The sequence below is a fragment of the Procambarus clarkii genome, chromosome 49 (genome assembly GCF_040958095.1).
Source record: "Procambarus clarkii isolate CNS0578487 chromosome 49, FALCON_Pclarkii_2.0, whole genome shotgun sequence".
Taxonomy (NCBI): domain Eukaryota; kingdom Metazoa; phylum Arthropoda; class Malacostraca; order Decapoda; family Cambaridae; genus Procambarus; species Procambarus clarkii.
Window position 1 is genome coordinate 18446939 of NC_091198.1, and position 13368 is coordinate 18460306.

Genomic DNA, 13368 nt, shown 5'->3' on the forward strand with positions numbered 1-13368 from the left:
TTTAAATGTTAGTTTTACTTAATATTTAAATAATAGTTAGTAAAATATAAGATACTGATGGTGATAAATGAGACTAAGAGAAGTCGAGAACAGCATCCGGAAGTAAGGGCGTAAACACGATAAAGACCTTGACCGGGAAATTCAATTATACCAATAATAATAATAATAATAATATTAATAATATTTTATTTAGGAAAGTACATACATAAATGCAGAGTTACACATATTCTGATTGATTTATAGACAGAGCTAGTACATACAATACCTAAAGCCACTAGTACGCATAGCGTTTCGGGCAATACCAATATTACTAATGACAATGTTCTTAATTCAGTCAAAATATCTCATCTATGGTTTCAGGCGCTCTGAAACCCTCTCATGTTACCACTTTCAATTCAGTGAATTAGACATTGAAGCCTATTTGTATATTATTTTACAAAATACTAAGGCAATATCAATTAGACCCTAAATAATATTGAAATTACAATGTCTAAATGATGTTATAATAATTATGATTATAATCTACATATAACGTTCTTAAACTTTTATTCTGATTCAGGGGAAATTTAGATTTTTAAAGACTAAAACATAATTAAACTGAATTGGTAGTCTAACATGCAGATGTTGCCATAATTCGGCTGTAGATAATTAAATTAAATTAAATTAAATTTTTAATTCACGAAAAGTACATACATAATTGATTTACAAACATAATGTTAGATTTATAGATAGAGCTAGTACATACAATACCTAAAGCCACTAATACGCATAGCGTTTCGGGCAATTATAAAGTTATATGTAAGATTATAAAGCTGTATGCAGATGATGAGTCAATAACGTGGCTGAAGGGGTAACAGGTCTACCAGAGGTGTACCAGAAGTGTACCAGAAGTGTACCAGAGAGTGTAGTTGTGTCGGGGCCCGGCTGTAGGTTGCCATAGGTGACCACACACACACACAACACATTACACATAGCAACACATAAACTCAGCCCAAAAACATCCGTCAATTACTTCATTTATAAACATTTTACATGACGTAAATGTTGGAGTAATGTTTTTGATGACGTGTGGGAGGCTTCAGGGTGTTTATGTAGCGATAACTTGTTATATACGGCGGTCATCGTGAGTCCGTTTCCAAGGTCCGGTTGGCTACTGCAGTCCACGTCCGGTGCTGTGGAGGCGAACTGTGTCTCTTACACTGTGTGCTGTGGTGAGCTGTGTCACTGCGTCTCACGGACCACAAAACCTGTGCCTGTCTGAGGTTCCCTGCGGACCCTCACACATTGATGATCCCTAGTGATGAAACAAGTATATTGACCCGGGGAAATGTTCATTTAACTTGTGAACAGCAGACATCTTTAGCATCGCGTAGCTGTACGTAGGTCTGCTACACCTTATAAGTGTACCAGCTGAGGGTGTAGAGGAGAGACATTTGCCAGGGCAGCAGGATAAGAGGTGTCAGCAGCGAGGAGAAGCGGTCAGCAGGAAGCAGAAGCCGTCAGCAGGGAGGAGAACCGGTCAGCAGGAAGCAGAAGCCGTCAGCAGGGAGGAGAACCGGTCAGCAACAGAGTGATGGCGGCCAGTCCGAAGAGAAGGAGTCAGGAATGGTCCATGGTCGCTCTCTGGAACCTCCTGGGTCGTTTCATCAACCTTGTCGTCGCCTGTATCATGCTCCTGACGGCCTACCTCCAGGTTAGTCACGGCCTACCTCCAGGCTAGTCACGGCCTACCTCCAGGCTAGTCACGGCCTACCTCCAGGCTAGTCACGGCCTACCTCCAGGCTAGTCACGGCCTACCTCCAGGCTAGTCACGGCCTACCTCCAGGCTAGTCACGGCCTACCTCCAGGCTAGTCAAGGCCTAAAGTTCCTTTATCATAACCTACCAGAGGACCCAAAACAAAAAGCGGGACATTATGTCAATTTCGCAAGCCGCTGCCATTTTCTAGTGCGAGGATTTTTGGTCTTAGTTAAAGTGTACGTCAGCAACTGATATTCTCCTCTCTCTCTCTTCAGGTGGGGAGGCCTGACGCCTTCATCTGGGTGGTGAGTATTGTTTCTGTATTAGGTACCACTAATACAACCACCACTACCACAATTACAACTACCATTACTACTACTACAACCTCCACTACTACTACAACCAACACTACCACTACTACTAAGCTTACAATTACAGGAAGATAACCTGACGCCAAGCTAACAATCATAGGAAGATAACTTAACACTAAGCTAATAAATACAAGAATAAAGCATACCACTAGGCTTACATTCACAGGAAAATAGCATGACATTAATCTTACAATCACTGAACGAGTGTCACATTAATCTTACAATCACTGAACGAGTGTCACATTAATCTTACAATCACTGAACGAGTGTCACATTAATCTTACAATCACTAAACGATAACTTGAATGAACGAAGCCTATTCTTTCTTATCCATCCTTAAAAATACTTAACTATATAATTTCCGAGTTTTTGACAGATTTATTTGCTGATATACTTCTAAAATATTTGGTGATAACTGATAATATATGGTGATAACTTATAAATGGTGATATTTTAATTATTCATAATTGGGTTCTCTTCAGTCAACCTTCCTGGTTCCCGCCATTCTAACGGTCATCCTCACAGTACGGCAGAGGGCGGTTGGTAAGTTGTGAGGTTGTTGTTGTGGTGTTGTGGTGTTGTGAGGATATTGTGAGTGTAGTAACGGTGTTGTAACGGTTGTGACGATGTTATCATGGTGTTTGGGGGTGTTGTGACGGTGAGACAGTGCTGCCATGATGTAACGGTCCTGTTATGAGTCCTCACAGTACAAACTCTTGTGTAATTTGAAATTCAAAGTATTTCCAAAGTCAAGAGAACAGGAGGAAAGGGCTCCTCTTTTTTTTTTAGATGGATTGAGATGCCAGACAGCATGGATGTGCGGGGTGGATAAATTTCGGGGGGGTAAATAAGCGGGAGGTTAAATTTGAATTTGAATTTGAATATAGAGTGTGTTACAGAGAGTGTGGTGGTGCGGGCAGTGACGTCGGTGGCTGTGGGGTGCTACCTGACCTTCCTCATCTACCTGATCATCAGACTCATCAGAACTATGGTGAAGAACAACTCCAACTTCGTCATGACCTCAGACAACACCGAGAGTTCCAGCTCCCGGTACCCAAGCCCCTTCGACTACCACGAGGCTTGGTGAGTACTCGTGAGACCTGGTGAGTACTGATGAGGCCTATAGTGAATACTGGTGAAGTACAGTTTAACCACTAAACACGTCAATCCTTCCACCACTTACAGAGATGAATTCATCTGAAGACATGACACGTTCTTCTGTTGTAAGTACAAAGTACTTACATATAACACTTATAAAATTAGTAACCATGACCTATCTCCCTTTTTAATGGGCCTTACTTCTCCCAAATTTTGCTTAATATACCTACACGAATCTTCAGGATTCGTCTTTGCCTTCTGTACGAACTTCGTAGTTCTTTTTGGTTTCCATGTAATGTTGTTCCTCCTGCAGGGAGTGTCTGGCAGTGATCATGGTGGTGGCCTGGATCAAGTTCCTCACCATCACCTCAAAGGAAAACCTCAGGTAAGTAGCCAGAACCTCAGGTAAGTAGCCAGAACCTCAGGTAAGTAGCCAGAACCTCAGGTAAGTAGCCAGAACCTCAGGTAAGTAGCCAGGGGCTAGATTCACGAAGAAGTTGGGCTAGATTCACGAAGAAGTTACGCAAGCACTTACGAACCTGTCCATCTTTTCTCAATCTTTGGCTGCTGTGTTTACAATTATTAAACAGTTAATGAGCTCCGAAGCACCAGGAGGCTGTTTATAACAATAACAACAGTTGATTGGCAAGTTTTCATGCTTGTAAACTGTTTAATAAATGTAACCAAAGCCGTCAAAGATTCAGGAAAGATGTACACGTTCGTAAGTACTTGCGTAACTGCTTCGTGAATCTGGCCCCAGAACCTCAGGTACAAGAAAGAACCACAGAAGTTCAGGGGCCAGATTCACGAAGCAGTTACGCAAGTACTTACGAACGTGTACATCTTTCCTTGATCTTTGACGGCTTTGGTTACATTTATTAAACAGTTTACAAGCATGAAAACTTGCCAATCAACTGTTGTTATTGTTATAAACAGCCTCCTGGTGCTTCGGAGCTCATTAACTGTTTAATAATTGTAAACAAAGCCGCCAAAGATCGATAAAAGATGTACAGGTTCGTAAGTACTTACGTAACTGCTTTGTGAATCTGGCCCCTGGTCCCTCTGACTCACAGTTGTGAGCTAGGTGTGTGTTGTGGAGTCCGTCCTCACTGTAGGTCCATTAACTCGAGCAACAAACTGCCCCTTAAAATCACCTGGAGAGTTATCTAGATGATGACTAAACCACTCACACCAGAATATGAGGAGACGGCGACGTTTCGGTCATCACGTTAGTGTGATTACTCTCTGTGAATAGTCTACTTGTAAACTGGGAAGTGAACCTTGGTCCTAAACACAGATTATTCTCACGGTATAACTTTATTTTATTATTAATCGTTGGTTTAAACTATAAAAGTTGAATGCTGAAAACTTTTTCTTTGAAAAATTCGTTTTATGTAAACGGAATCCTCGGGCACACTGAAATAGTTTTTCAAAATCCATATTTCACATTATTGTCAATTATACGCCATATTATTGTAACCAAATGTAATGAAACTTAACGTAACCTAACCAAACCTTAACCTAACCTTACCGTGGAGGTCCACGGTACCGTGGAGGCGTGTGTTGTGAGATGCATGTGTTGTGAGGCGCATGTGTTGAAAGGCGCGCATACCGCTGCTAACATGAGTGTTGATGTCTGCAGAGAAAGCGGAGCGTCGTACCAAGAAGTGTCCCCTATAGCCATGCTGAGGTCGCTGGGGGTGGTGCTGGCCGTGCTGGCGTTCGTGCTGGCCTCCTGCTACTTGCACGGCATCCTCTCCTTCGTGTCCAGCCCCGTCCGTGCCCCGGGATACCCAGGCGACGACACCAAGTTTCTTTTCTACAGTGATGCTGCCCATTCCTCTTCCAAGGCCTGACCCCTGAGCTGGCTACACTGTCCTGGGCTTGCTCAGCAGGTCTTGGTCACCTCCTCTTCCAAGGCCTGACCCCTGAGCTGGCTACACTGTCCTGGGCTTGCTCAGCAGGTCTTGGTCACCTCCTCTTCCAAGGCCTGACCCCTGAGCTGGCTACACTGTACTGGGCTTGCTCAGCAGGTCTTGGTCACCTCCTCTTCCAAGGCCTGACCCCTGAGCTGGCTACACTGTCCTGGGCTTGCTCAGCAGGTCTTGGTCACCTAATTTGGGGGGGGGGGGTTCAAGCTTCAGCTCATTGGTCCCGCCTCTCAATTGTCAGTCAACTGGTGTACAGGTTCCTGAACCTATTCAGGTGTCAGAGTAGTTAACAGGTGGAATGCATTAGGCAGTGATGTGGTGGAGGCTGACTCCATACACAGTTTCAAGTGTAGATATGATAGAGCCCAGTAGGCTCAGGAACCTGTACACCTGTTGATTGACGGTTGAGAAGCGGGACCGAAGAGCCAGAGCTCAACCCCCGCAAGCACAACCGAGTACCACGCTGCCCCCCCCCCACATCCACCACCCTACCCCCTCCCCCTCACCACCATCTTGAAGTACTATACATTGTAAAAAAAAAAACACAGAAAACGGACATCGAAGATGGATCAATGAAGTAACAGTACTCGCTCCCTGCAGCTAGCAGGCCAGGCAGGGGCTCCCTGTAGCTAGCAGGCCAGGCAGGGGCTCCCTGTAGCTAGCAGGCCAGGCAGGGGCTCCCTGTAGCTAGCAGGCCAGGCAGGGGCTCCCTGCAGCTAGCAGGCCAGGCAGGGGCTCCCTGTAGCTAGCAGGCCAGGCAGGGGCTCCCTGCAGCTAGCAGGCCAGGCAGGGGCTCCCTGCAGCTAGCAGGCCAGGCAGGAGCTCTCTGTAGCTAGCAGGCCAGGCAGGGGCTCCCTGCAGCTAGCAGGCCAGGCAGGAGCTCCCTGCAGCTAGCAGGCCAGGCAGGAGCTCCCTGCAGCTAGCAGGCCAGGCAGGGGCTCCCTGCAGCTAGCAGGCCAGGCAGAAGCTCCCTGCAGCTAGCAGGCCAGGCAGGAGCTCCCTGCAGCTAGCAGGCCAGGCAGGAGCTCCCTGCAGCTAGCAGGCCAGGCAGAAGCTCCCTGTAGCTAGCAGGCCAGGCAGGGGCTCCCTGCAGCTAGCAGGCCAGGCAGGAGCTCCCTGCAGCTAGCAGGCCAGGCAGGGGCTCCCTGTAGCTAGCAGGCCAGGCAGGAGAAGCTGGTGGTGATCACTGCAGCAGGAATGGAACCCAGTCCCTTAGGACTACGACTACTTAGCGCTGTCCACTCATCCACGAGGCCCCCCCAAGGGGTGTGTGTGTGTGTCATTGACAATCACATTAGCTTGAAGTGTGTTCAAAAGCCCATTGTTCTAAATTTTCTATTTTAGTCTTAATCTTTCCTAACAGTAAATTCAAAATCATGATAAACAAAATGAGAAATATTAACTAAAATTATTGTAAAATCTCTGTGATTTTCTGAACTAATGTCACAAATAAAACACTAATTATTACCTGCATTTAACTCTCCCGTGAAACAGATCCTGTTGTATTGTTGTATTTCTATATTGTATCTTCAAAAAAGGTCTGGGATATATATTTTGTTGTATTTAAAGTTATATATGATAACACTGAACAATATGTGGCGTTGTTGCTGTCTATCAGAGCAATGTTGCACGATGCAGCATGGAGGTATGAGGTATATCAGAGGTGTATAGTCTGAGAGGTATACCCCGCTTCTCAGTGTATACATATACTGTACATATACACTGAGAGCATACTTTAGTCCTGTACAATGGTCAGGACTGAGTTACACTTGCTGGGGGTCGGTAGGGTGTTGTGGTGGCCTTAATAACCCTCCGCCAGGGTGACAGCCCTCAGCCCTACACCAAACAAGAGACTGTGTAGTGTGGGTCACTATGGTGTGGTTGCTGGGGGTGTGGCTCCACTACAGCCAGGATACGTACCCTTCCCCACTCCCTCCTAGGGCCCTACTTGTGTTGAAACTGCATTCTGAGTGTTTGTAGGCGTTTGTGAGTGCTTGTGGCTGGCTTGTGAGTGTTTGTGAGTGCTTGTCAGTGTTGGTGGGTGTTTGTGAGTGTCTGTGAGTGCTTGTGAGCGTGAGTGCTTGTGAGTGTTTTGGGTGCACGTTTTGAGAGTAGCTTGGTTTGAATTTAGTTTACAAATTTAGTTGAGATAGTGTTCATCTGATACTTGAAACGAGATGAAATCTTCCAGGACCATGTGGCCACGCCTGCAGATGCTGCTGGTGTCTGACCCTGAACGATAGATCGATTCCTGGAGAGTCCGCGATGTCTCTGTGATCCTAAAGGAGGATCGAACACTGTGAGTGAGGTTTAATGCTCCTGAAGGAGGATCAAGCGCCAGGACACGTGTGGAGGCATAAACTACCAGGACAAATGCGGTGTCACTAACTACTGTCAATATAAGACACGTTGTTAGTGCGCAGATCACCTAGTTAGCTTGTCAGCTCTGGGGATGCAGCAGTTAAAGGCTTCGTTACTAGTTGAGTATTGATTGGCTGTCAAGCTCACTGCTGAGTCATAACTCGCTCTGACTCACCAGTTTGCGGGGGAGGAGCTCCAGTTCTTGGGCTCCGCCTCATGGCAATTGTTCTTTTTGAAATTATAAGTAAAGGTTACTTCCTCGCCCCCAGCCTTAAGTACAAGTAGTTACTTATGTATCAGACTCGTCTGTGTTCCTGATTTCTGTCTGGGACTTCTGGTTACTTTTCCCTTACCTGGAAAAATATATCTTTCCACTTCTCTATTCCCCTCAGTATCTTATATCTCGTCATCATGTCCCCCTCTGGTCGTGCTTTTCTTTAATGCAGTTAGACTGAATTCTTTCATCCTCCAGCTTATCACACACCCCCCCCCCCCTCTCCGTTGGCTGTTGTTGTTGTTGTTTAAGATTCAGCTACTGGGAACAAAAAGTTCCAAGTAGCACGGGCTATGGTGAGCCCGTGATGGACTTACCTGGCACAGGAGCGGGGTAAGTAGCACGAGCTATGGTGAGCCCGTAGTGGACTTACCTGGCAGAGGAGCGGGGCAAGTAGCACGGGCTATGGTGAGCCCGTAGTGGACTTACCTGGCACAGGAGCGGGGTAAGTAGCACGGGCTATGGTGAGCCCGTAGTGGACTTACCTGGCACAGGAGCGGGGTAAGTAGCACGGGCTATGGTGAGCCCGTAGTGGACTTACCTGGCACAGGAGCGGGGTAAGTAGCACGGGCTATGGTGAGCCCGTAGTGGACTTACCCGGCACAGGAGCGGGGCAAGTAGCACGGACTATGGTGAGCCCGTAGTGGACTTACCTGGCACAGGAGCGGGGCAAGTAGCACGGACTATGGTGAGCCCGTAGTGGACTTACCTGGCACAGGAGCGGGGCAAGTAGCACGGGCTATGGCGAGCCCGTAGTGGACTTACCTGGCACAGGAGCGGGGCAAGTAGCACGGACTATGGTGAGCCCGTAGTGGACTTACCTGGCACAGGAGCGGGGCAAGTAGCACGGGCTATGGCGAGCCCGTAGTGGACTTACCTGGCACAGGAGCGGGGCAAGTAGCACGGGCTATGGTGAGCCCGTAGTGGACTTACCTGGCACAGGAGCGGGGCAAGTAGCACGGGCTATGGTGAGCCCGTAGTGGACTTACCTGGCACAGGAGCGGGGCTGTAAGTGGTGCGCCCGCCGGCCTCACCCTATCACTGTTATTAAATTAATTTTTGTATTCAGGAAAAGTACATACAAAGTTGATTTACAAACATAATGTTGGACTTATAGATAGAGGTAGTACATACAATACCTAAAGCCACTAATACGCACAGCGTTCCGGGCAAGGTGTGGGGGAAAAACAGACTAAAACTTAATAGTAATTGGGATTAAAGTATAAATTGTGTTGAAAAAAGGAATAAAAAATAAAAAGGGGGAGGGCATGGCAGAAATGAACAATTATACAAGTTGGTGAACAAACAGCATTGTTTAAAAATAGCAAGACATGGGTTGACATTTAGGGATAAGATAGGTTACATGGAGTTACTTATGTAGTACAGGGGGGGGGGGTAGAAATAGTCCAAGCTACTCTATCCCTTTGAGATGTATTTCTTTCTTGTCTCAATAAACATACTTTAACTTGAACTATTTAGTACAGTACTTGGTTTTACTCTTAACTGGTTAAGAGAGGAACAGCCTTTGACATCATTGGGGAGACCACTCCACATTCTGGGTCCCTTGATTTGTAGAGCATTTCTAGTTTGGTATATACGGTATACCTCCTGCCACCCCACCACCCCGCCCACCCTGCACCTGGGCGTCTCCCACCTCTTATTCATAGACAAGTGTTTAAAGGGAATTCGGTAGTAGTAATAATACAGCTGATGCCATCTGTTGGCAGAAAAGTACACTATCATCTAGCTGGTCAACATTAGCCATAAGATACAGCTGATGCCATCTGTTGACAGAAAAGAACACTATCACCTAACTGGTCATCAGTAGCAATAAGATACAGCTGACGCCATCTGTTGACAGAAAAGTACACTATCATCTAGCTGGTCAACATTAGCCATAAGATACAGCTGATGCCATCTGTTGACAGAAAAGAACACTATTAACACGCCAGCCTACTAAATACAGCTGGCGCCATCTGTTGCGTCGACCAGGAACTATCAACAGCCAAACAGCAGCCCATAAGGCGGGTTATTGTGCTCAAGTAGGAATTCTCGCGCTGGCATTTCATTGGTGAATGTTCGTTGTTGACATTCACCACAACAGCCAATCACAGGAAGGGATCCGCTAAAGGTTCCATGCACTTAATAAAACATCTTTGTTCAGCACACCAGCCCTGCTTATGACATTCTGCTTTAACTTTAATCTACCCAAAAAGTGAAGTGTTAATTATTTAAAAGTATTAATAAAGTGAGAATTAAATATTGCAGGATATAACATGTGTTACAGAAAACTGGCCTGCTGGCTACCTAACTTGTGACGTCATCAGTTTCCTTTCATTCATAGAAATAGTGTTGGCATTCCCTGCAACAGCCAATCACAAGAAGGTATTTGCTAAAAGCCCCGCCTCCTCAGAGCGGTTAGTACACCAATCTAGCTCATGGTTTTCTGTTTCACCACTTGTATATCCAAAATTTAAATTTCTCGATTACTATGGTAATTAAAAGTATGAGATAAAAAAAAGTTGTTATACAAAATGGCTAAATTCATTAAAGACAGCTCATAGTGGATTTTGTAATAGAGTTTAATGGGAGGGAGTGTTATACCATTATTCCTTTATACCTCCGTAATCTTCTTGAGATTTGCACCAAGATGACCCCATTCACAACCCTTTTGGGAGACGTATATACGCAGATAGATGGATTAGCCATGGGTTTATTTATATTTTTAATACAACAAAAGTGAATTATAATACAACAATATTATTATAATGTTTCGATTATTTCTAAGGCCCATTAATTTTTAGTGGGCCTTAGGGGCCTCCGCCTGTTATATCCTGCAATATTTAATAATCACTTTATTAATACTTTTAAATAATTAAAATTTCGCTTTTTGGGTAGATTAAAGTTAAAGCAGAATGTCATAAGCAGGGCTGGTGTGCTGAACAAAGATGATTTATTAAGTGGATGGAACCCTTAGCTGATCCCTTCCTGTGATTGGCTGTTGTGGTGAATGTCAACAAAGAATATCTACCAATGAGATGCCAGCGCGAGAATTCCTACTTGAGCACAACAACCCGCCTTATGGGCTGATGTTTGGCTATTGATAGTTCCTGGTCGACGCAACAGATGGCGCCAGCTGTATTTAGTAGGCTGGCGTGTTAATAGTGAAATTTGTTGTCAACAGATGGCATAAGCTGTATCTTATGTCCACTGTTGACCAGCCAGTTGATAGTGTTCTTTTCTGTCAACAGATGGCATTAGCTGTATCTTATTGCTACTAATGACTAGTTAGTTGATAGTGTTCTTTTCTGTCAACAGATGGCATCAGCTGTATTATTATTACTTCCGAATTTCCTTTAAACAATGATCTACAAATCCCTTAGCTTATGATAAGCTAGTTTTATACCTTGTTGGTATTAGGTAACTGGAGTTCTACAATTACTTTTTTATCTACTGTTGAGGATATTTATTTATTTATTTATATACAAGAAGGTATGTGGGGGGTTAAGAGTACATAGTAATGATGATGTAATAGTAATAATGATGATAGTAGTGATGATATCATCATGTAACGTCTAGTTGAAATTGAAATAAGTTTATTGAGGTAAAATACACACAAAGGGATGAGGTAGCTCAAGCTACTCTCACCCCGTTCAATACATCGTGTTAATACATACATATACACATATCACAAACAATAAACATATTACCAAACATTCTGAGATGTCTAGTTAGGATGTAATGATCTTTGTTGGGATGTGATATATTTCCAAATAAATTAAACATCAGTCCGTAATATTATTAAAACAGCAAATTATGCAGATTATAACAGCATTTCACACTAAAAAATACTTGATATTGAAATTTGGTAGTGAATTCCAATCTAGGACTCTCCTATGACGAAACTGTTCTGTTTTCGCTTTAGCAATGTATACTGTAGCAATTTATATATAGTTAATAATACATCACTGTGAAGGGGGACAGGCAGCCAGTGTATATATACACGTTAGGCTTATACTAAGGTCCCACAAAGGTGGAACAAGCTAGGGCGTGAGACTGGGAGCTGCCTGGGCCGCCCCGAGGGCAGCTCCAAGGGCTGCCGGGGCCGCCCCGAGGGCAGCTCCAAGGGCTGCCGGGGCCGCCCTGGACAGGCTGAACTTTGCCGCCCTTAAAAGCACAATTTTGTAAGCATCTTCACAAGGAGGAACAACTGTAACTGTAGGAATAGTTTATTACAACATAGTTTAGTTTAGTTCATTTATTATGCACCCCATACCCATCTTGTGGGCGGTAGTGGAAAGGGTTACAGAGGCACATAATGGGCTCAGGGACTGAACCCCACAATTTATTTAGCTAAGCAAGTTACAATCTTGATGAGCTAGTTACAAAATTCAATATAAGTCGTCAAATCAACAATGGGCTCGAGATCGACCACAAGTACAGTTTCTAAATTAAGCAACTGACATGTAGAGAGCTAGTGTCACAATTTATATGTTTGTCCTGCACACCGCCCCCCATCCAGTGGGCAGCGGTGGATAGGTTACAATCACTCAGTTACTACCTACAGTTAGCAAACTGGAGATATTTGGCTAAAATTTCTGGTAGCAGATCATTTTGAATGAAATATTTACACATCGTTGGAACATTAGTTATAAAATTGTCTCTAAATTCACGTATATTTTCGCACTCAATCACATAGTGACGGAGGGTGTGCGAATAATTTTGTTGACACAGTTTACATTTGGTCAGGTCTACATCAGCAGATAATGAGAATTCCCAGAGATACTTGTAACAGAGTCTAAGCCGAGCAGTAGTAACATCTAGAAGTCTGCTGATTTTATTGGATGATCCATAGATGTGTGGCTCCACTTGCATGGTAGTATGATGATAGATGGAATTGCTAATGTCAATTTCACTTTCCCTCAGATCTACAAGATCTTGTTGAAGTTCTCGGTGTACTGCTGCTCTCAGATTGCTCATTGACACTCCAAGGTTACACTCAACGGCTCCTTTAAAGGCAGATTCTCTGGCAAACTTATCAGCTCTATCATTTCTGCCCGAAACGCTTTGCGTAATAGTGGCTTTAGGCATTGTATGTACTAGCTCTATCTATAAAGCCAACAAACTTTGTAAAATCTCTTTATGTATGTACCTTTGCCTAAATAAAAATTATTATTATTATTATTATTATTATTATTATTATTATTATTATTATTATTATTATTATTATTATTCATTCGGAGCTCTATTCATGCATATTACATCATACAAGCTAAAGAAAACATTTCGGAAACGAAGGAAATAAAGCTGCCGAGAAAAACATTGTAAAGTGAACGCCTACAGAGTGGTAGACGGTGGGAACACGGGAGGAGGTGGTGGGGCCAAACCCGGATTTCCTCCCTGATTTTAATGCAGATATGTTGATGTGATTATTATAATATAAAGATGTTAAGGCAGGAAAGCCTTTTTATTCATTAAATTGTATAAGGACAAATTAATAGAGTGTAACAAACATATTATTTGAAGACATAGGCTAATTATATGATAATGTGCCATCTATTTTTTCATATTCTTAACTTATTATCAACTTCTAT

General features: G+C 43.9%; 1 protein-coding gene across 1 annotated transcript; it reads left to right on the plus strand.

Annotated features, from left to right (window-relative positions):
* The first annotated feature begins 909 nt into the window (after positions 1-909).
* Positions 910-6606, plus strand: LOC123763420 (uncharacterized). Its single transcript, XM_069303053.1, has 6 exons — positions 910-1693; positions 2015-2044; positions 2593-2653; positions 3010-3193; positions 3522-3593; positions 4851-6606. The coding sequence occupies exons 1-6, from the start codon at positions 1574-1576 to the stop codon at positions 5062-5064; spliced, it is 681 nt and encodes a 226-aa protein (XP_069159154.1). The 5' UTR covers positions 910-1573; the 3' UTR covers positions 5065-6606.
* Positions 6607-13368: the final 6762 nt, after the last annotated feature.

What these genes read in the sequence shown, in the direction of transcription:
- LOC123763420 (XM_069303053.1), top strand. Translation starts at nt 1,574, where the DNA reads ATGGCGGCCAGTCCGAAGAGAAGGAGTCAGGAATGGTCCATGGTCGCT. An exon ending in CTGACGCCTTCATCTGGGTG is followed by an intron (nt 2,045 to 2,592) that starts GTGAGTATTGTT and finishes GGTTCTCTTCAG; the next exon opens with TCAACCTTCCTGGTTCCCGC. An exon ending in ACCTCAAAGGAAAACCTCAG is followed by an intron (nt 3,594 to 4,850) that starts GTAAGTAGCCAG and finishes TGATGTCTGCAG; the next exon opens with AGAAAGCGGAGCGTCGTACC.